Source organism: Pinus tabuliformis, chromosome J (assembly GCF_031772625.1).
Source record: "Pinus tabuliformis cultivar Carrire ecotype Pingquan chromosome J, CPIR1, whole genome shotgun sequence".
Classification (NCBI taxonomy): domain Eukaryota; kingdom Viridiplantae; phylum Streptophyta; class Pinopsida; order Pinales; family Pinaceae; genus Pinus; species Pinus tabuliformis.
This window is the reverse complement of record NC_142295.1, coordinates 915,391,955-915,416,597: the sequence shown is the minus strand read 5'-3', so window position 1 is coordinate 915,416,597 and position 24,643 is coordinate 915,391,955. Positions and strand designations below refer to the sequence as shown.

Sequence of the window (24,643 nt, the reverse complement as noted above, 5' to 3'; positions counted from 1 at the left end):
TACAATTTCTATGATTTCTATCTTGGAGTATTGAAAAATAAATAATACTGTGATTACAAACTTTCAAGTTTCAACAGCTGTAGGACAGCAACAACCATTTCTTAAATTTGCAATTCACCCTACTGTATCAATAATCAACAAGAAATGAATATTGTAATTCAAAGAAAGTTATCTCTAACCAATTATCCTCCAGAAAGAGTGTTTTGCTTCAAGAGACATGGTACTTGCATTCAACCTACCTGAATCTTCTATACTTAAAATGCCATATGTTCAAGGAGATGCCAGATATATAGCATCAATTTTTGCTCCTTGACAAATGCCATCTTTGAATAGTGTCTTCAAGAGGAAAGTTCAAAGCTTTTCAAGAATGACTCTATTGAAATGCCCCTAAGAGAAATGTTGCCATGATATATTACTCTATTTGTCTTTCTCCGGAGGATATTCAGAAGTTTCACTACAAGTTATTCATGGTGGATTTTACTCAGAAATGCTAAATTGCTTTCTAATTACATATTTGTTAGAACTTTGGCCCAATAGCCAGAGTGCAGTTTACATATCCACAAGTGCATTAGCACATGTTATTATTCTGGAGAGACAAGGACAATGCTCCATAGGTATCAACCCACTAAACAATGTGACAGACACTATTTTTTCCATTAAGTAGCTCTACACTCTTCATTAGAACGTGGAGTGGATAAAGACAAAATCCAACACATCCACATCAGTTGTGCTTAACTAGTACCCATTATTAGTCTGAAAGATCACCCTTCGCACTAGTATCAACCCCAGAAAGTAAGAGGCAGAACCTACTATTCTATTAACAGACTTAGTACAAACTTAAAGTATTGGACATGGGACCAATATAAAACTCATGTCATTCCATCCTGAACATATTTCCTAGCCTTATCGCGCCCTTGTGTGAAGTTAAATCGCTCAATCTGTTTGCATGCTCACAGGATCCTGTGGTTGGTCAGTATCCATTGGCTCTGATGATTGTTCACCTCCACTAGATGTGTTCTGCTTTGAATCTTTTGCATCACCTGTCTTTGAAGAAGATTTTGATGGGCCAGTCCTAGGTTTTGTGAAGATAGGATTGCAAACACTAGGAAAGAAAAAAAAAACAGACAAACAAGTTTAGTGAAGCATTTAAGAAAACTGTCACCAACACCAGAAACATGAAATTGCAGAAACCTTTAGATATGAGCAGCAGGGAATTTTACCTCACTAAAGCCTCAGTCCTTTTTCTAATGTCAGTAGAGAGTAGTATGGGATTTTCACACTTGGCAATGGTATCCTGCTGTTGGTTTTTCTCTGTCAGCCAAGCTTCTGCATCATCACACTCTAGAATAACCTGTCCGAAAGTAGATACCAGGAAATAAGCAAACAGTAAAGTTTTAAAACAGGGTACCAGCATGCCCTGAAGGCGAAATGCTTGACATCTAGAAGTTTAAAAACATGATATTAATACAGGCCTGTGCATATCCCCAAATGGATGATTTCATCCAAGCCAGCCTAAACAGAAACACTCAATAAAACAAAGAAATCAGACCAGAACTAAGTAGTAAGGACCACTTTGCAAAAGTTATTTCATAGTTTAAAACCAATAAAACTAATTACACAATTGGCATTCCTTTAGAATTTCTTAGGCATCACATTAGTAATTAACAAATATTCATAATGCAAAACTAAGACTGAAAGTAGTACTCTCAATAATTTGAGAATTTTAGAAAAGAAAGAGGTCCATTGAATGCAGCCAAATTTGTTTAAAAACTCCATTACCAATAATTTTGCTGCACTGGATGCAACATGGGAGAATAATAAGAAAGCTGCTCTTGAAACTACGTTTTTATGTGTATCTGCTTTAGGAATGTCTGCAAACTATAAATGTCATAAAGGGGTTCTTCCTTGTGGATGAACATCTGAAAAACAACGTATTTATATAATGTTCTACACCTTAAGCAATTCCAGACTTGTGAATAAATCCCTAACTAACTATCTGATTTCTATCAATGACAAGATTTTTCAACCAAGTATTCCAGGAAGTTGATCTGAAGAGTGCTATTTATGAGCTCTGACCTGAGTTGCCAACGCAATCCTTGTAATTACTTGAACTGCATAAAGAACCACTAAATGTGTCGTTCTTTACAAAGACTCAATCATTAGAAAGTAATCAGCCTAGCTGAAAGCCCTTTTGTCTTTGGACAGGTGAAAGATCAGTGCATACATTGTTCGAATTATTGGTGTAATCTGTACATATGGCCACCTGCTCATGTATCATTATTGCTCGGCATGGTTAAGGTTGACCTAGTTAAACTTAGACTCAATAACCCTCTTGGAGTGTATGCACTTGTTTTGTGGGTCCATAACCCCCTCTTGAGGAGATGACTCACTTGAATTGTGTATAAATACACTCAACCCGTATTTGTATCATCTCACCTTTGGTGTTTTCTTGTGTTTAGCGTTTTTTTCCCTGGTGTACTTTTGCATTTATTGAGTAGCACACTTGTACTTGGGCATATTTTTCTCTCTCTAGTGAACTAGGGTTATACCCCTCTAGTGCAACTTGTGATAGTATTACTTCATAATTTGGGTTTGTTTGGTTCCACTTGATTCCCTGCCTTCCTTGTCAATCTCAACATGATATCAAAGTGGATGTGAACCTTACTCAATTCTTTTGGCTGGTTCAAAAACTCTTGGCTAGTGGTTTCTTCATTACATTGGGAAACTAGGGTTTTCTTGGACCATCTCTTTTAGGGTTTCACTAGAGGTTCTTGAGATACAAACCCTATTCTCGGGTTGCTCCTTCCCTCTAGTGCAATCTTTGGTAATTTTCATACTTCTTAAGGATAATATGCTTTCATTCCTAGAGTCACCTAGTGGTTGTTTCCACCTCTAAATGGGGCCAACAATCATTCTTAGGAGAATCAAATCATTGCCCTACTTTGAAGCAAAAAATTATGGATGTACTTGGTGAGGTTGTTTCCCACATAAGATGATGACAATTATGACCTTGTATGTTTAAAGATGAAGAAACCTCTTGGGTTGACCACTATTTATGTTGAGCCTAAATCTCATTCATCGTACAAAGGATAACAAACATGAGAAGGACAATTAGGATACCTTTCAAACTTCTCTTTGGAACAATGAACATTGTTTAACACAACCAACTTGAAAGAGAACCCTACAACCTCGAGATAGGAAACTTCAACATGATTGACCATATTTCAAGGTTTAAAAACCCAAAAGCTAACACTATTCAAGCAAAATCTAAAGGCAAATCAATTCTGAAATGTTGAGTAATCTCTAATTATATATTTTTCTCCTATATTCTACGCAACATTACTTTGTTGTCAAGGATCATGTAACTCTGACTCTTAAGGAGGTTCTCTAATATCATTTGACATCAAGTTACATCAAGTAATATGGATGAGTTACCCATCTACCACCCCCCTACCCTCCCCCACAAGATCAAGCCCATCCACAACTCCTCTTAAATCTAAGTCTAGCCGATGTAAAGCCTAAAGGGAATCTAAAGCCTCCAAGAAGAAAAAAATCACTTGTTGCCATTGTCATAAGAAGGGTAATCCCTTCAAGTCTTGCATTGCTCATCCACAAAAAGTTGAAGAGTTTGCAAGATCGAGGATAGGCACTAAATACCTTTTTGATGAAAATCTTGGACCTATTCATGGTGCACATTTGGCAATACACTCCACACTTGTGTCCTCTTCTTCTCAGCAAGAATTAATTGTTGATATTAGAGCTACCCAACACATGACCAACATGAACACCTCCTCTCTAATTATAGATAGGAACACAGTGGAGAGAAAGAGGTTATTGGTGACAATTCAGCGATATAGGTTGTAGGTTGTGCTAGTGTCATCATTGATACTACAAAGTTGGAGACGTTCCTCATATTCGAGAGGTTGGACCAAATCTATTTTCCATTTCCACATTACATACACCAATAAAAACACAGAAGTATCATTGGCTCAATTGGCTGTAAAGAACATAAGTCATGGCTTCAATGTGGTTTCCCCAAGATATTGTGATGCCTCCAATCATATGTGCAAGTTGGGGAAAATTACTTCCTCAAAGAAAAAAGGATTTGTAACTATGGTAGCCAATATCAATGACACCAAAATGATATTGCATCAATAACCTGATCACACCAACTATAGATCTTTGAAACATATGAGTCAATTACGTATGGTTGATGAATTTCCACATATTGATTCACCTAGTGGTGTCTATGAGGGGGTCTGTAGTGGGGAAACATCATCACGAGTCCTTTCCTAAGGCCAAAGCAAGGCAAGCTTTGGCAAATTCAAATCTAGGTCTGGAAAATTTTGGAATCGAAATCTCTTATTGAAAATCAACGCAACAAGAAAAACAAGCGCCTTAGAGTTGATGGAAGAGGTGAATATGTTAGCAACATTTTCCAATCATTTTTTGTATCTCAAGGCATCTCTTGGAAAAGAATCATTCCTTACACTCCATAGAAAAATGACTTAGCAAAATGAAAGAATAGAGATATCATAGAAATTGCTCATTGCATGCTTCACTCCAAGAAAATGAAGGTTTCATTCAACATAGAGGTGGTTGTTTTCATAGACCATATCATCAATAGAATATCTACTCATGTTGCCACTATTATGACTCCTTATGAGAAATGGTATGTAGCAATCCTTCTATTCCTCATTTCAAAATTTATGGATCTAGTGCATGGGCCCTTGCTTCTAGTGATAGTTGAAACACATCATCTCTAGACCCTTGCTACACTCTAGTTGGCTAAAATGAAACTTTTAAGATATATTGCCTTTATTACCCCATGTTGCCTCAAAACCTAGTAGGCCTTGTGAGAAAAATTACAAGGCAAAGGCTAGACTTTCTTGCAACAATGGGGTAGATTTCCACTATCACCTCAGTGATCTTCGTCCTGCTCTTTAGTGGAATTTCACCACAAGAGAGGTTTCTTAGTGATCACCTAAGAGGATATTCTATGTTGTAGGGTTCAAGGTGATAAAAGCATAGGCTAGGTAGAGATACTCAATGATGGATAATGGCTTAAAACTCTTTACTAAGAAATAGCACATCACGCTTCTAGAATAGCAAAGGCACATATGGCCTAGGGTTTATTGATATGCAGCAACAAAGGAGTTCCTAGGAAAATAAGAGACAAAGAAAAGATTTACTAAAGATACGATCAAAAGATCTCCTTGCCAAACGAAGTCAGTTTACTAGATTAGATTATAGAATAAAAGATACTTACTTGACAAGTGAAGATGAAATATTCAACTTGATCCCTTTGATGGTGGTTGACGAAGATGTATTAGTGTCCTTTTCTATGATCTTCTTCCAAATGAAATCCCTTCTTCAATAAAAAGGAGATTGTCCCTTTTATGATGACAACGCCTTTTGATCTAGCTCCCTTTGTTGATGGTGATTGATGAGGATGTCTTGATGCTTCCTCGGATGATCTTCTTTAAGGATAAGGGAGGGGTCCTTGCTTCAATGAGAGGGAACTTGCCTTATAGCTTTTGAAGATGATGATAATGCCTTTAACCTTCTTTGGATAATTAGCCTTCAAGATACTTCGACTTCTTCGATGGTGAATGAATGTAGATCCAATAAATGCTTCTAGGGTTTCAACTTTCTCCAAGATAATGTGATCTTTGTCCTTGAAGTGCTTCTCTTGGATGTCTATACTTTGGGCTACCTTGCTTTGTAGATCTCTTCAACTTGATGAGGGTATTTTTGGTCTTTTGATGATGACTAGAGGATCCAAAAGTTTTGTTGGTGTAGACTTCTTCTTCGATCTAGGGTTTGATATTTCAATGTAGATCTCGACTTCACTTTGATATCCTTCGACTTGATTTGATGCCTTTCTCGAGATTCAATCCTTGAGTGTCCCTTGATAAGATGCCCCTTCTTGATTTTGTCACCTTAGCTCTGATACCATGTTGAAAAATCTAGGGCATCAATAGTTAGGTGATTTCTCTTTAATTAGTAACTACTTGTTAGTGCTTTTTACAACTTTAGATTAGGATCTTCTTTACTTAAGTTATTAGTGTTCTTCTTCATCAAACAACTACCAATGCATGAATATAAATAAACAAGAGACACATGATGTAGGCTATGAGCCAGGGCCAAAACCTCTCACTCTTTGAGAGGAAAACCCACACAAGATTCTTCTTATAGAGATTCCAATTGACGAATACCAAGACCAAGACCCTTGACCTATTTGCCACTCCAAGACCAAGACATAAGTTCTCTTGACAGTCAACCTTCTTCTTGACTCCTCTTCCACTTTGACCTTCTTAGCATCGAGACATTGTCACCACCGAGATCTTATCACTATCTTCATATCGATATCTCCTTTGCTATGAGACCTCTTTGTTGTCATATTTACAAGACCTTACTTTTGTGATGGCACTGAATCCTTTTTCCACGTGATAACATTGATTCCTTCTGTGGTGCATCAAGACTTCTCCCTGAGCTAGCACCGAGACCTTTTTTCTTGAGATAGCACTAATATCTTTCCTTTAAGATAGCACCAAGACCTTTACTAAGATTCCACCGAGATTGTATCACTGTGGTGAGACTTCATTACTGTGTGTATACTGCAAACTCTTGTTGTAGTAGCACCGAAGATAAGATCACCTATCCGAGTTCCTTTTCCGAAATGCTTGTCACTGTAACTATGATCTCAATTTCAAACATAAACTGAACTCCTTGACCCTTCACCGAACTGTAATCTCCTTACCGGACTATGTTTCTCTTCCTCTCTGAAATAGTCATGCGAATCTCGGAAATAATCCAAATTTTTTTCTCTATGGAATAGGCCAAGGTGCATATTTATAGTAGTCTCCTATGAATATAAACTGACATGACCTTATGAAGGGATGTGTCTCTAATTAGGTGAGCCGACATGAGTCTTCTACTTCATTTTGAGGCCGACTTTGAAGAGGAGAACTTGTGCTTGTCTTTGGAGAGCTTCTAGACAATTCAATAGACTCGTATACATTTGTAATATGCCCAAGAAGGGTTCTTCATACATGACATTGACTCTTTTTTACTTTAATGGCAAATCCCAAAGGCTCTCAATGGGAGCCATATAAAAATCAAATCTCTTGCTCATGAAACCCATGAAGCAAGCATTACAATAATAATTTTATTTTTCTTCTTTTTCATCATTTACAAAAACCACAATTACATGTCATTATGAAGACCGAACCTAGTTACACTTTTCAACAAAACATGAGATAAAAGGATAATGTACTTTGCAACCACAGCTGCTTGAATATATACAAGGATAGATAAAATATGAAAAAGTTGACACATGCAAGAATGCTGCCCAATCTTGGGTATAGACAAACTAGGAATGAAATTGGTACCACAGTTAAATTGTCGGAGTACTGATTTGCATCTCGGAGACACATTGAAAAAAACAAAAACAACATTAAAAACTCATGCTAACCAGTATAGACATGATGAAAAATACCTTTCGTTTGTCTTTGGTTTCTATATGATGAAGCCCAGTATCTCCTAGCATAGCTGCATTTCGGTATTCTCTAATATAATATTGTAAACCCTTAACTGCTGCTGCACGGGCTTCTTCCTCCTTGTATCTTTGTTCTATGGGATCTCCAATCTGATAAGCACCAAAAAATAACATTGTAACATCAGGTGGCACTCAATGTTCAACCAATTACTATCTACGTAATACATATATATGGTGTGCTTGCACAACGCTTACCTTTTTGAGTTCATCAAGCTTAGCTACATATACCCCTTTGGATTCATCGTCACCCTCTTCATACAGCCAATCTTCAGTATTCTGCAACCTTTGAGTAAGTTCTTTCCGCTCAAACTCCGTTGCATAGTTATGGTACTTGTTAAAAAGCTGGAAGTGTTGAGTGAATGATTATTAAAAAAAATACAACATAATATCTTCCAAAAGTAGGTATAACTCTTCAAAGTTCAAACCTGTCTATGCACTACAGCATTTAGGCAGAAAGTTATCAAGATTCAAAACATAGATTGCCATATGAACACATTAGTGTACATTTCTAATGTGTGTATATAACTAGAGGATAATCCAAAAAGAACTAGAGACGAAATATTAAACAAGTACAATACAGAGATGAGTTACAAATGTATGCAGCATACCTTATTACGCATATCATATACATAAGACTCCACAGCATTCCTCTTATCTTTAGTCTCCTCCATAATTTTATCTTGAATTGCTAAATCATCCTCTTTATCTTTTGCTTTTTTTCTTTCAACTTGTGATAAGCCTCCCAACATATCCCCAGTCACTTGTATGGAAGTTCTCTTTTTCACTACCTCATGCTGCACAGAAAACAAGTTCATTGAGCTGATGATATTGAATGAATAGACCTCCATCTATAGGATTAATCCCAGTAAGTTGTCCATGAGAAGAAACATCTGTCAGGCCTAATAAATAGCCATGTAATCATCAAACCACAACTTTCAGACAAACGACAAAACATTCATAAAAATGGATGTTCCAGATTTATACGTTTCATTCAAATGAAATGCTGGAACTCTTGTAGACAGATCAAAGTTTCAAACTATTTTCAACAGATTCTGAACATCTGAAAAAACAGGTGAAAAAGTGAAGACTGCACCAAACCAACAGTTTTGAAGATTGTGAAAGCTACTACTTCAAAGTTCAAACTACACCTACAGAAGAAAACACTCTCAAAAGATTTTTTTGTTGGGCCCAGAGTCATAACCACTGTTGCCAGAATACAAAACAAAGAGTATTAGGTAAAAATCCTGTTACCCCGCTTTCAGCAGGGGTACCTGTACATTTATTGCAGGATTCTTAAAACACCATTGTAAGCCCAAGGTCACAAGTCAAAAACCATGTAAGGCCTTGTAGGCATCCTAGACCTTGTGTCAATTTGAGTTAGTAACTTAGTCTTGTTATTTGGTCGGACCATGCCCTATCCCTTGAAAGATTCATTGAGGCAATCTCATTTCTGATAGGAAATGGAGGACCTTGGTAGACTTATCATGAAGAATCATGGTTTTATGGAGCCTTGGAGTGCAGGGGTGACCACCAGTGTAGGGGCCAGTCCAGGTCATGTAGGGTGCACCTGTCTTTCCACATGGATATGAGTCTACAGTCTGTATGTGGCCTTGGCTATGGTGTTGTATCCCTCAGATATTTCTCATATATAACAGTCTCACAGTCAGTGACAATTTCACATTTCCCAATGTAGTTTACATTTCCCTAGGCCAGGGGTTCTGAAAGTCAAAAATTCAACTTGGTGTTAGATTGCACAGCTCAAGCCTCAATGAGAGGATGACATGCCACATGGAATTTGTCCATTTGGATGAGGCATTCTCAAGATACAGCTGGTCGAAGGCAGTCAAACAAGATGCACAGGCTTTTCCAGGGCATAACAGCTAGAACAATGCATATTTTTGGACATACATTATGTCCAAAATCATTTATTTGCCGAGAGGAACAAAACCCATGTTTCAAAAAAAATTATCTTTCATGGTTTTGAAGATCCCTAAATTTCACCAATTTTCAAGGGTTTGACCAGCTGATGTGGCAGGGAAATCGACTTTTTTCAATTAACCAAAGGTTTGAGGTGGCACTAGATAGTATAAGGAGCTGGAAAATGCAAAATGCTAGGCTCAAAGAGATAACGCTTTAGCTAATTCCAAAGAGGGCCGAATTACAGTTATTATTCCTGGAAAAGTCAAAATTAAAATAAAAATTAGTTTTTGTAAAGTCAAAATAGCTATTGGAGATTTATATTCCTGAGATAACATAAAAATTAAGACAAAATATAGTTGTTGGAGGTCAAAGAATACTATTTTCCAGCCAGAGCATGTTAAATATTGTAGCTCAGACAGGTGTTCTAGCCTTGACAGGTGTCATTGAGGCTAGGAACACAGAGGAATGAATTATCTCCAAGCACGTGTAATTTTTCCTATGTTTCAGTTTCACCTAAGGAAGATGTCTTAATTAAGTTAATTACTGATTTTTTAAATATTTCCTAATTTGAAAATTAGGAAAATTGGTTAATGAATCATCATTAGTTGAGATAAGGTCAATTTGTCTCTAGAAGCCTCTTGAAAGTTTCTAAGATGATCTTAGCCATTGATTGGGGCAAGATAACTTCTAATCTTGGTCGTTCATTTGTGAATGAGAGATTATAGAGGGAAATCGATGAACAGCATTGGAGTACAATGAGTAAGTATTGTTGGGTGAGCCTTAAGCATAACACAAGGATGGTTTCAGCAGTAGTAATTGAAAAGGATTTTTTTGGGGTCTATTCTTCATATGATAGACTTCCAGCTTCTAAGTTTCAGAGAGAAGTTTTGCTAGCCAAGTTATTTTCTGCAAAGGGGGCCGAGATTTTCTCAAAGCTTTGAAGGGGCCGTGTGATTTTCCAGAGGAGGTTGAGTTCTTCTAGGCCACATGTATGGGCCGAGAGAGGGCCGTATGATTTGCAGGAGGGACGTGGGGTTTCCTAGCCGATTTGATCAGCAGGGGTGAAGATCGATTTTCCAATATCAGGCAAGCAATAAATGTAATGTATCATTAGCAGATTTGCTAAAGATTTAATAATAAAACCCTCATCCTGAAAACTGGTTTTTCCCATCTTGGGGTTTTTCCAGGACATTTATCCAAAAATATGTGCCATTTGTGATTGGTTTCTCATATGTCCCACTACATTTTAATTTGGTGAATGGTGTTGTTCATGTTTTTTATTCATTACTTTTAGCAGAAAATTTAATTTTGTTGTGCATAAGTAATTGGAATAATTTATTGGGTTGATAGCATCTTTTGGGAAGTCGAAATTTCACATGCTATCAGAAATGGCTTCAACTGGTTAGAGGGATCAAGATAGACTTGATGGTGCATCAAACTTTGGTATTCTGCAAATCCAGGATACTTTTGTTGTTGGAGCATGGACTGAAGGACTATACAACATCTAATGTTGTCGTACCAACAAATCCAATGCAGTTAGCAACCTACCGCAAGGAGGATGTCAAAGATAGGCATATTATCCAAGATGGGGTCAAAGATCATATCGTACACCATATTGCAGAGTTGCATACCAGTAAGAAGATGTGGGATGTCATCTTGAATCTTTTCCAAAGTGCAAATGTGAACGAGAAATTGATCCTCAGAGAGAAGCTACGAAACCCCAGATAGAACAAGGGAGAAAGTGTTGTCAGCTACCTTACTAGGGTCAGACAAGTCAGAGACGAGTTAGCAGTTGTCAGAGAAAAAGAGGAAGATGAAGAGCTCATGAGAACTGCACTGAATGGATTCTGAAAGTAGTGGGACGTCTTTGTCCAGGTGATTACTAGAAGACAAGACCTTCCTAATTGGGATCGTGTTTGGAGTGATTTCACTCAAGAAGAGCTTAGGAAGAGCTACGTTAATGCAACCAGCAGCAGTGGCTAGAAGGGTGAGGATGACGAAAACAATGCTCTTAGAAGAAAGGGAAAACCCAAATAAGGCTCAAGAAAAGGGTCTAACCCCAAGGGAGAAAAGAACAAGAAAGGCATGAGTAAAATCAAGTGTTTTGGTTGTCATCAACAAGGACACCATGTTAGTCAATGTCCTAACAGAAAGAAAGGTGAAAAGAATAAGAGGTAGCAGACAACAGCGTTAGGAGACATTGATGAACTATCTTCAAGAATTGAGGATGAGTTCGTTGTCATTGCTTGCCTATCTAGCTCAACCACAATAGGTGTTTGGTACATCAATAATGGGGCGTCATGTCACATGACAGGAGTTAGAGAGTATTTCTCCAGCTACATAGCAGAGGAGATGAGATTGCTAGTATAAATGGGTAACAAGTACAAGTGTACTCCAATTGGGAGAGGTAAAGCCACATTTCAGAGGGAGTCGAGCAAGAAAATCTAGATAACAGATGTGTTTCACGTGCCAAGTATGGGTATGAATCTAATTTCAGTATCTACTCTTCCAGATAAGGAGTAATGTACTCTTTCGAGGACAGAAAGTGTATCTAAAACACCAGGATTCGAAGTTAGCAAAGGAGATTGGGGTTAGAAGCAACAGGTTGTATAAGTTGCAGTTTGAAGCTCCAAAGGCACTAGTTAGCAATAGCTGTGGTAAAGGTATGGGAGAGTTGTGGCATAGGAGGATGGGTCATATCCATCATGTAGTGCTTAAGTTGTTCAGAGAAACGGTGACAGGTATTCCAGAGGTGAGTCTAGAGCAGAGTGACGTATGTAAAGGGGGCGTACTTGGAAAATTCGCAAAAGTTGCATTTCCAAGGAGTAACAGTAGAACCAAGTGTGTTTTAGAGTTGATACATTCTTATATTTGTGGTCCCTTGTCCACACGGTCTCTCAGGGGTTATGAATATTTCATGACTTTCATTGATGATTTCTCCAGGAAGACCAATATATACTTCCTAAAGACAGAAGATGAAGTCTTTAGTCGCTTCCAAGAGTTTAAGGCTCTTGTGGAGAACTCGATAAGAAAGAAGATAAAGGTATTTCAGACAAAAAATGAGGTGAGTATATCAATAAATACTTCAAGGAATTATGTGCCAAGGAAGGAATCAAGAGAAAATGGATAGCTCCATATAACCCGCAGCAAAATGGGGTTGCAGAACACAAGAATAGAACCATATTCGAAGCAGCAAGGGCCATGCTATATGAGCAAGATATGCCTAGATATCTTTGGGTATAAGCATGTAGCACAACAGTATACATTCAAGATAGAGTCCCACATAAGGTGTTGGGAAAGATGACACCCAAGGAGGCATTTACAAGGAAGAATCCAAAGGTCAGTCATTTCAAGATTTTTGATAGTATTGCTTATTGTCACGTTCCAGCCAAGAAGCATACCAAGCTGAATTTGACTATAGAGAAAGGGAATTTCATTGGTTACATCGAAACATCCAAGGCATACATGATCTATATCCTAGCAACTCGAAAGACCATTGTGAGACAAGACGTTAAGTTTCAAGAGGAGAAAGCCTTCAATAGGTCTCGTGAGTTGCCAACAGTTAATCAGAGTCCGTGGACAGAAGCTCCAAGGGTTGAACAACAATCTCAAGCACAGAGCACAAGTACGAGTACAATGACTAGTACATGCATAGGTACAGGTGTTGAGGAGAGTTCGCAAAATATGGAGCAACGGCGTGATTAGGAGAATGAAGCTCCACCCACTTTATTTGGCAGGAGGAACCGCGAGGTGCTTCAAACATTGAGAGATGCTTAGGAGTTTGTGGGAGGTCCTAGATCAAGCGCCAGGGACAGAAGACCACTAGAGAGATATTCAAGTTACATGGCATTGATGAGTCAGCTCATTGACAGTGAGCCTTCCAGCAATCAAGAGGTTGCACAGCAGCAGGTTTGGCAGGATGTTAAGGTTGTTGGAAAGTGTGCAATGTGGTAGCTTATTAATTCTTATTTTCCTTAACCTTAATATTTTCTTGTGAACTTAGTTAATCTTCTTTTGTTGTTTAGTTACATCTTTTCATCAACCAAATATCAAGAATGAAACAACAACGGAGGACACAGAAATTAGGCTCTCAACTAGGGCAAAACCCTCCAAGGAGAAAACCCAGAAAACTCTTCTTTTATTATAGAATTTGCTTCAAAGTGAGACACAAAGACCCAAACCCTAGACCAAGTCCTTCTCCAAGTACCAAGTCAACCCTTCAACAAGTCCTTCCTTGATTCTGCACTAACTAGCTTCAAACTGCAACTTCGACCTTGTCCTTTCAGCCTTGTAGCTGCTACAAAAACCCTAATATAGCTTCCTTGTGAGACCTTCCCAAAGCAAGACAACTCCTCCCAAGGTGAACGAGGTCAAGGCAAGGTATTCTTTCCGCTAGCAACAAGATACTACAGTTCGTCCTCCTGCAATTTGAACTTGCAACTTCAGCCTCTTTCTACAGCACCAGAAACCCTAGAACTTTGCAAGTGTGACAGAGATAGAGCCCAAAAACAAGATTTTTCGTCCTTCTTTCTTCTCCTAGGCCTTCACTCTTCTTCTTCCTGCTTCCCAGCTACTGATCAAATTCCTTCTTGAGATCGAACTTCTTGAGTGAGTGCATGCTGAATGAGGTTGAACTGCTTCTTTATATAGCCTTTCTAGGGGGTCAAATTTCCTCCTTTAGGTCAACTTGTACTTTTGGAGTTTCCAGACTTTCTAGACACAAAAATATTTCACTTTACAATTACATTTTTCCCCGAAGGGTCTTATAAACATGATGTTGACTCCTTTGACTCGTGACAATAAATCCAAAGACCTAACAAACCCTAGAAGCATGAAGAACATGCTTTTACTTAAAAGACCATCAATAAAGAGCATGAAACCCATGCGCTAATAATAATAACTTTTTCTTTTCTTTTCTTCTGTTGTTTGTTACATAAGATACATATTGAAATGAGTACAACAATTACGAAGACTGAAACTAGTTACATTTCTCATCAATGGTGGAGGAGTAACGCTCCATGAAGAACATATTTGGGAAGTGGTGCCTAGACCATTGGATAGGGCAGTGGTTGTTTCCCGCTAGATCTATAAGATAAAGCACGTTGCAGATGGAAGCAGAGAAAAATTCAAAGCTAGGTTCGTGGCTAAGGGATTCTCTCAACAAGGGGGAATAAATTATGAGGAGAAATTTGCTCTCGTAGCCAAGTATACATCTATTAGTGTCGTGATCTCACTTGCAGCACAGATGGGATGGTAAGTTCATCAGATGGATGTTAAGACAACATTCCTCAAAGGAGTCATAGAAGAGGTGTACATCGAGCAGTCAGAGAGGTTTGAGGCATACAGCAAGGAGACACATGTATGCAAATTGACGAGAGGACTATACAGGCTCAAGCAAACCTCCAAGGCTTGCTATGGTCGTATTAGCAGCTACTTGCAGGCAATGTTTTAAAACTCCGACTCCGATTCCGACTCGGCCGAGGGTCGACTCGGACTCGGACTCGGACTCGGTATCGGTATCGACTCGGCTGGCTCAATTTCAATGACTCGGTCGTTGTAAAAAATACATTAAATAATTATTTTTTATAAAAACAAATAATTTTAAAGATTTTCATTCATGTTTCCAAACACACAGCGTTAGAATATAGATAGAAGACAACATATGATCAAAGTAGGCTCATGAATATATCCATTATATCAAAATGGCACCCAGTGCACTGTCCAATACATACACGATGTTGATATAGAGATCAAAACAAAAACACATAACCAAGGAGGCTATAAATGGCCTCTACAACAAAAGTCTGTGACTAGTACTACTGGCAACTGCGAGAGTTGCCAACATCATCTGGCTTAGTGTTACTTGGGAGCGGGAGCGAAAGTGGGGAGCGGGAGCGAAAGTGGGGAGCGGGAGCGAAAGTGGGGAGCGAGAGCGAAAACAGGAGTGGGAGTGACATTTCAGAAGCTCCTGGTTTGGGTGCGAATCCCAAAGGATTTCGACAACCAATGTCACTAACATCAAGGTACATAGAGGGATTGGTGCTCTTGATTAAATATGAGTTCCATACCCTGATACATGACAAAATTCAATGGAAACATTGCAATCCTCCAATCCTGAAATCCTGAAAAACTGATAAGTCTGCTATATTTTAAATGAAATCTAAAATTCTACTTTCTCCATATGAAATCCAATGAGGCCGGAACCACTCTCAAACATCCTGAGTCATTTCATGGTAATGTTAAAAATTTAAGTAAAAGGATGAAAATGAAGATTAATGAGAATGTCACTTTTACTTTAAGAATTTAACATTACCATGAAATTTGAATAGCATATCAATACTAGGAGAGGGGAATGGACCCCAAATAGCACTTAACCAATTTAGAAAACATCTTGGAGTCCCCAACAATCAACTAAATGTTAAAAAGTTTAAAAAAAATTAGAAAAATCCCTGTTTTTTTGGGTGACTGGCCAGATTTAATGACTCGGCCGAGTAGATGTGGAAACGGCCGAGTTGGCCGAGTCATGGCTAACTCGGCCTCCCGAACCGTTTCCTCCATCGAGTCATATTTCTGGGCAATGAAACGGATCAACTCGGCCGTTTCCGTTTTGAATCGGCCGAATTTTAAAACTATGCTTGCAGGCGATGGGCTTCGTGAAGAGTGAAGCAAATTCTGATCTCTACTATCTTATGGTTGGAGGTGAACCACTCATTCTTGTTTTGTATGTGGATGATCTATTTTTGACTAGGCCATCGGGGCTCATAGAAGACTGCAAGAGGGACCTCACAACAGTGTTCAAGATGAAGGATTTGGGGTTGATGCACTATTTTCTAGGACTAGAGGCGTGGCAGATAGATGGGGAAATTTTCCTCGATCAAGGGAAATATGCTTTGGAGATCTTGAAGAAATCTAGAATGTTGGACTGTAGACCCATGTCTACACCTATGGTAACTAACTGAAGGAAGATTGATGCATCAAAGCAGAAAGCAATGGACCCCACCCTATATAGATAGCTTATTGGTTGTCTTATGTATCTGGTCAACACAAGATCGAATATTTGCTTTGCAATCAATTCTATTAGTCAATTCATGATGAAACCAAAGAGAGTGCATTAGACAGCGGCAAAGAATGTTCTACAATATCTACGAGGTATAGTTAAGTATGGTTTGAAATATACTTAGGATGATGGTAGCAGGTTGATTGGCTACACTGATGCAGACTATGCAGGTGATGCAATGGACCAGAAAAGCAATTTAGGGTGTTACCCTAGCATGGGATCAACAATTGTCCCTTGGTACAACATGAGGCAAAAGTCTATTGCATTAAGCTCTGCAGAAGCAAGGTAGCGAGCATGGCAACAAGTGAGGCCATATGCTTCGGAAGTTGCTAGTAGCACTATTTGGTCAAGAGACAGAGTTGACCATCATTCATTGTGACAATCAAAGTTGCATCAAACTATCTGAGAATCCATTATTTCATGATCAGTCGAAACATATCGACACACGATCCCATTTCATCAAGGATTGTGTACAGTTTGGATTAGTTCAACTACAATATGTGCCTACAGATCAACAGGTCGCAGACATTCTGACGAAGGCCTTGATAAAAGGGAAGTTTGTTTTCTTCTGGGACAAGTTAGGTGTTATTGAGAACATCTTCCTCGCTAAGAGGGAGTGTTAAATATTGTGGCTCAAACACGTGTTTTATCCTTGAGAGGTGTCACTAAGGCTAGGAACACATAGAAATGAATTGTCTCCAAGCCCGTGTAATTTTTCCTAAGTTTCACCTAAGGAAAATGTCTTAATTAAGTTAATTAATGGTTTTTTAAATATTACAAATTGGCATTAGTTGAGATAAGGTCGATTTGCCTCTAGAAGCTTCTTAAAGTTTCTAAGATGATATTAGCCATCCATTGGGACAAGATAACTTCTAATATTTGTCGTTCATTTGTGAATGATAAATTATCAGGAAAGGATTATAAAGGGAAGTCAATGGACAACACTGGAGTACATTGAGTTGAGTATTGTTTGGTTAGCTTTTAGCGTGACACCAGGAGGGTTTCAGTAGCAGTAATTGAAAAGGATTTTTCCAGGGTATATTCTTCATTCGAGAGACTTCCAACTTCTGAGTTTGAGGGAGGTTTTGTTGGCTGAGTTATTTTCTGCAGAGGGAGCGAGATTTCTCCAAGCCAAGAAGGGGTCATGCGATTTGCGAGAGTTCGAGTTCTTCTAGGCCGCACGTGTGGATCGAGAGAGAGTCATACTATTTGCAAAAGGAGGGCAATGGGGTTTCCTAGCCAATTTGATCAGCAGGAATGAAGATCAATTTGCTAGTATCAGGCAAGAAATAAATGTAATTTCTCATTAGCAGATTTGTTGAAGATTTAATAATAAAACCCTCATCCTGAAAATTGGTTTTCCCCATCTTGGGGTTTTTCTAGGGACATTTGTCCAAAAATATGTCATTTGTGTGATTGGTTTCTCGTATGTTTCGTTGCATTTTAATTTGGTGAATGGTGTTGTTCATATTTTTTATTCATTACTTTCAGCTGAAAATTTAATTTTGTTGTGCATAAGTAATTGAAATAATTTACTAGGTTAATAGCACCTTTTGGGTAGTGGAAATTTCACAAAGCAAATTTCCCGGGGAGAGAAGCACCATTTCCAAGGCAAGTTGAGTTGGCACGAGTGGAACATTGCGCTTAGAAGAGGAACATTGGAGATGACTTGGCACTATTTAATTATTTTGTTGACTTCCAGATCCTTCTCCAAGGCAGTGTTGCATTGCTTGGCAGCGATTTATTCTTCTTGACCCATTATGTGAGCAAAAACATAATAAAAAGAATTATTTTCTTAGTGGGTCGACTTAGTCTCCAATATTCTAATGTGGATGACAAATCCAGATATTAATATTTTATTTGAAGGGGAAAACTAGTCATCACCAATGAGTTCTATAAATTGCTAGCTTCCCCTCCCATTAGTTGTTGTTGACTGTGAGATCACTTGATGCTATCTAATAAAGAAACCATTTGGCAATTATTCTTTTTGTGTACTGGATTAATTTTTGTATGCTTTATTTTCTTGTATTTAGCCTTTACACAAATTTATGCTTAATGAGATAGCCTGCAGGTTATATATTTTCCAACACTAAATTGTTGCAGGGTTCATTAGTAACATTGTTACGTGGAGAGTAAACTTTTACTCTAGTTATCATGAAGTACTCACGATTCTCTTGCATTGCACAATCCCCTCTGGGGGGATCTTCAATTGAGCTTGTGGGAAATTGATGGAAGTTGCGTTGTAGCAAGTGGGGTATCTCGAAATAGTAGATCCTCCTGGTGGAGCTAATATTTTCTTGCAAGTTACTCAGCGTTAGAGAAAGTGGGATAGTTTCACCCCCAACTCCTCACATGTCTCTAGCACTCAAGGTGAAGTCGATCTAAGCAAAGTTATGATCATAATCCCACTGAAGGGTAAGATAAAAATCTCATTCATCAACTGTCAATCAAAATAAAAATTCCTAGTCACTTTCAGCGTTTTTTCTTCTTTTAAAATTCTATTGCTAGTTGGTCATAATTTTTACATCTTTTAACTAGCAAACCCTTGGAGAAAAGGAGCATTAATTTAAATTCTAACCAAGGTAATTGATATATCTGTTATTTTGATATTTATGTATCACAATTTATGCGGGTTATCAAATTTCGTGTGTGCAAAGCTGCAAATGTTATTGCTGTCATAAATTCCAGATTGCAGATTTTCACCTAAGGAGACACCTAAACAAGGCAATAAAACTACAATTACTTTTCTTTGCCTTCTTAAATTTCAGATCTGTTTTAAATTTCTATTTATTGTTTCTGAAGTCATAAATTATTTATTTCATCCCTCTAATTAAATTTCTTTTCGCTGAAATAAATTTATGGGTAAATTACCAAAGGGGTTTTGACCCTGTGTTGCATGGGTACCTGCACCCGGGGGTGGGGTTCTCGAACCCGTCCCGGGTTCCCGCACCCAAGTACCGGATTCGGGTACGGGTTCTTCCCAGACGAACCCAGGAGAACCGGGTTCTTCCATGAAGAACGGGGTTCTTCAAAAAAAAATTGGGTTCTTTTCCTTTAACGGGTTCTTGGGTTCTTGGGTTCTTCGGGTGCTGGGTTCTTGGGTTCTTCGGGTTCTTCGGGTGCTGGGTTCTTGGGTTCTTCGAGTTCTTCGGGTTGGGTTCTTTGGGTTCTTTGGGTTCTTCATAAGAAAAACTATATTAAAATTTAATTTTCAAATAATTTTTTTTTATTGAAATTTAAAAAATAACTTATAACAAAGGTAAAACTTATAACAAAACCTAAAAAACCCTAAATCAATTCTTGTAAATCAATTTGGAATGAAACATTCTTCCACGGTCCTTACCATCAAAACCTGTGTTGCACGGGTACCCGCACCCGGTTTTTTAAGTTTTACAAGTCTTGTTTTTTAAGAATTATTGTAAATCAATTTGGAATGAAACATTCATTCCCGAGCCAAATAACCATCAAATTATAAACTGTAAATGCACACATACAGGTTCAGACATTTTCGGTCAAATAGAAAGTAGGATTGAGACCAGCCATAAGCTGTAATCCGCTGATGTTGTTAAATGGCGAAGGGCTATTTTGGACAATGGCTAAATTAAGTATCAAAATCTGCCAATTTCTCACAGCATTCTGATAACATCATGTTAAGATTAAAACTAGGAAAATATGCCTAAATCATATATGGTCTCTACAAACTTGTACACCAAGTAATCTCTAAAAACTGCGAAGATGTTTTATGTTTAGATAATTATTATTAATATTCAGGCAGAGCTTCGCACTCAAAGACAAACTATCCCTCAAGCCATCAGATGGCTGCTGTGCATTTTATTGGGAAACAAAGACTGATAAGCGTGTTTTGTGGAAGGGTAAGGCTGCCACTGTTTTTGGGATTGCTTTACCACAGACTCCAGAGCACACCATGCATGGGGCAGGTGGATGATTAGACATCAAGAAAATTCTAGACCACTATCAGGTTGAGAAGAATCTCCTATGAAAAAATTGTGTTTTTATATGGGAGAGGCTAAACATTCAAAGCAAAGTTACAAGCTCAAGCTCCAGCCAGAATGAGCAATTTCAATAAGGAGAGGAGCTGTCTTGAAATTAGAGCAGGAGGCAGAAATGCTAACACTCCTTGGCTGTGTAGCAGGAAGGGTCTGTATGACCACAGCTTGATTCATTGATAGGCATCCTTGCAAATGAACCTAAGCTACATAGTTATTTTAAAGCCTGTGTGTGACAAAATTTGTCCCAAGTTTCACCAAAATCGCTAAGTCTAGCATTTATCCTAGTATGTATTTTGAATTTTCAGTTTTAGTAGTAGCCTTGAGCTCTCTCACATAGCTGTCACAGTGTCATGGTTACACGGAAAAGATTCAAAAGAACAGCTTTTTGGTGATAAATTTTGAAATTTCAATGTCAATGTTGAATGTTCAATGATGTGCATGTTTAAATGATTATCTTTAAAATTTTCTTGTTTAAAGTTGAAAAAATATACAAATTCAAATTTCATATATATTATTAATTATAAATTTATAATTTATAAAATTTAATTATTAAAATTTAATATTATTATATTACCCGACAAACCCACGCACCCTGTTTCCAAAAATGCCGTCCCCGTCCCCGTACCCGTCCCTGTCCCCGTCCCCGCACCCACGTTTCCTGGCAACATAGTTTTGACCCCAAGACCTCCTAAAACAATTCCGAGCTTACAGGAAATTCAATTTTAGAGCTGGTCCAGGGCTTAAGGTTGGTCTTAATTGACCAAACCTTGATCCTTTTCACTCCTCATCCTTGGATCCGATATTTGGAATTGTTTTGCACACTCTTGGCTATCTTTTCCTAGGATTTAGCTTGTTGTTTCCTGCAATTTTGCAGAAAATCCAAACCTACTAAAACAGGACAGCAAGCCGATTTAATGCAAAAAAACCCCTCACTCACCCTTTATAACTTAAATATTTTCACATTTTTTGTTAGGATTTTCAGAGTAGACTAAAATCAAATAGTTGCATGATATATTTTCCTAGCATTTTTAGTCTGCAGCGTGTTGTTACAAACTTTGCTACTAAATCTATAATTCTGGTAAATACGACAGCAAGTAATTAATTCAGAATATCACTAGCCATAACAATATTCGAAAGAAAAATCATATTTTGGGTTATTATAGTTTGGAAACATTAAGGTCTCTTATTTATTGGTCAATCATATCAAGCTTTACTATATTTGTATGTTGTTTTGCTAATATGTTTATGCAGATCCATCCATTAAGTTATACAGGACATCAACATAAACTCCTCCCTTCAGCCTCTAGACTCCATTGGAAGCACTGATCTTTCTTGGTTGGCTAAAGAAATTATCTGGGAAGCCTCCCTTAGCCTTTTAGTAGGAGTTAGGGCTTAAAGAGAGAGGGTTAATGGCCTTGGTGACAACGGGTCTTTACCCTCCATTTATTGACCATAGTGGATTGTACCATCTTCCGCAATTTGCTAAATGGAGCAGTAACAATTTCTGGCACCATTGCTGGGGAGGAAGATTTCATACCCTGGTTGTACACAACAAATACCTTGGTGAGCTTTCAACTTATGTCTTTGTACTTGTTGAGATTATTGATTTCTAGATAACTTGTAGGATCTCATCTAGCGACTCCATTGAAAACATATTCTACACAAAGGTACAAAACACGATCATCATCCCAAGGTAGGCACTTTCAATTTCCCGAGCCTGAATTTGCTTACAGAAAACAAAATCATAGATTAAAGGCTAGGGTAGAAAAATATCTAGATTCATTACTTGTTTTACGTGATCCTTTTGTTGAGCCTAATTTAAGAAAGACGGTTGCCCCATGGTTAAATGACATGTATAATCCTTTTAATTTCACTAATAAACGTGGGGAAACTCATGCTCTTCCTGACACCTTTAAGGACATTCCCACATTCAGTGGGGACGCATCTCAAGGGGCAGACTAGTTTTGGGACAAATTTGTCCATAGCATGAAAACACTTGGAATAACTCATGTAAATGTTTTTAAATGTTTTGTTATTTCTATAATGAGTGATGCTTCAAGATGGTTTAAAAATTTGCCTAATGGTAGCATAGAGTCAATTGAAAAATTGCAACAAGTTTTTTCTAATAGATGGACATATAAGAAGGATGTGAAATTTTATTTGTAAGCATTAACCGGAATAAAAAGAAAAGATAATGAAACTATCAATAAATTTCACACTAAATTTGATAAGGTTGTGCAGGATATTCCACAAACACATAGACCACCTGCACCTACCCTTCTTACTGTTGTAAGGCATAACCAGGTTCGGTCTTCATAATGACATGTAATTATGTAATGAGATGTAAAGAAGAAAAATAAAATTATTGTATTTGACTTGCTTCATGGGTTTCATAAGCTAGAGATTTTATTTTTGAGTCAAGACTCCCATTGAGAGTCTTTAGGAATTAGTTGTCATTTAGTCATAAAATGATAGAGTCATTGTCATGTAATGAAGTCGTGTTACACTTTGTAAAAAGGTCAAATTATTCTATGTAAAGTATCCTCCAAGACCTTGTCACTTATCCTCTTCAAGTCAGCCTACAACGATGGAGAACATGCTAGAAGAAGTCGGCTTAAATCTTGTCATCGTGACGGCCTAAAAGACATGAGATGAAGTGTATATATAGCCACACTTAGCCTCACTTAGAGGCGAGCAACTCAACATTCATTCAATGAAGTGCGAAGAAGGGGTACAAAGAGAAGTGCGAAGCAGTGATAAGAAGAGTTTCTTCTGGGGTCATCAAAGAAGAGTTTCTTCTAGTCATAGCAAAGAAGGTTTCTTTTGAGGTCATCGAAGAAGAGTTTCTTCTAGGGCAACGAAAAAGGTTTCTTTGGGCCAGCGGAGGAGAGTTTTTCTTCTGGGGACAGCGAAGGAAGGATTCTTCTAGGATACTTGTTCTGGGTCACTGAGAGAGAGATCTAGAGAGCGAGATTCTCTAGAGGAAGCTAGTGAGATCATAGAGACCGAGTTTCTCTAGGAGAAGTCGAGAAGAAGCAGTGTGAAGTATAGAGACCGATTTTCTCTAGAAGGAGCCAAGGAGAGTAGTTCAAGATCAAGAGGAGAGTCGAGAAGTGGAAGAGGCAGAGCATCAAGATTAGTGACAAGGTTCTTGGAGGATACTAGAGTCAAGGGTATTTGTCATGGTCTTGGTACTTATCAATTAAAGATCTAGAAGAAGAATTTTGATCGGGTTTTCCTCTCAAGAGGCAAGAGGTTTTGGCCCTGGCTGACAAGCCTACATACTATGTCACTTGTCTTTTATTATGCATATTGGTAATTGTCTTGATGAAAAGAACACAATAATAACATAACGAACAAAAGACTATAAGCTAAGAAGTAAAAGTATATCACAAGCAATATCAAGCAAAGAAATCTTTTAACTATTCATGCCCTAGATTCCTCAACATGGAATCAAAGCTTAGGTGCTGAAGTCAAGAAGGGGCATTCAATTAAGAAGACATCAAGTAGTGGAAGAAGGATCAGTGTTGATAATATTGGTATCGGGAAAATATCGACGAGGGTCTAGAAAATATCTTATCGGCAATATCGGCGAAAATATCGGCAAAATATCGGCAAATATCGGCAAGCATAAAAAATGCATAATATATTCATTTTTTTCAAATTTTTAAACATATAAAGCAATAAAAACATGAAATAAACACATTGGCACATAAATATGAAGAAAACACTGATATATATGATGTCAAATAGAAATGACACATCAAAGGCGATACCAAATCCTGCTGATCCCTGATAATTGTCCATTCAAGGACTCAAATGTGGAGAACCAATACAAAATAACATGACATATATAAAAGTATCTCATCATCATGAGTTATATGTAGCACAACAAATAAATATAGCAGCTATCTATCTGAAATCACTGCCCTCTACCCCTTTTACGGGAAAACATGATGGGCTGTTTGTCAGGCCTGCCCCTAGTAGTAGGAGGCCCTGACCTCTCTGCACTTAATGTCAAATAATGAGTGCTAGGTATGGGGCTATGCTCTCCTATATCTATAGCAGATGGTGTTGACGCTGATGCTCCCGCAG

The 24,643-nt window shown here is 38.0% G+C and overlaps 1 protein-coding gene across 1 annotated transcript in view; it reads right to left on the bottom strand.

Moving 5' to 3' along the window:
• Positions 1 to 488: 488 nt before the first annotated feature.
• The window catches only part of LOC149229730 (heat shock 70 kDa protein 14-like), a 162,145-nt gene continuing 137,990 nt past the window's right edge, over positions 489 to 24,643 (bottom strand). The window contains exons 5-9 of the mRNA XM_089378716.1: positions 8,170 to 8,355; positions 7,757 to 7,903; positions 7,502 to 7,651; positions 1,221 to 1,351; positions 489 to 1,102 (exon numbers count right to left, since the gene is read on the bottom strand). Of these exons, the coding sequence (XP_089234842.1) occupies positions 934 to 1,102; positions 1,221 to 1,351; positions 7,502 to 7,651; positions 7,757 to 7,903; positions 8,170 to 8,355 (783 nt within the window). The 3' untranslated portion in view covers positions 489 to 933. The remainder of the gene's footprint in view (positions 1,103 to 1,220; positions 1,352 to 7,501; positions 7,652 to 7,756; positions 7,904 to 8,169; positions 8,356 to 24,643) is intronic.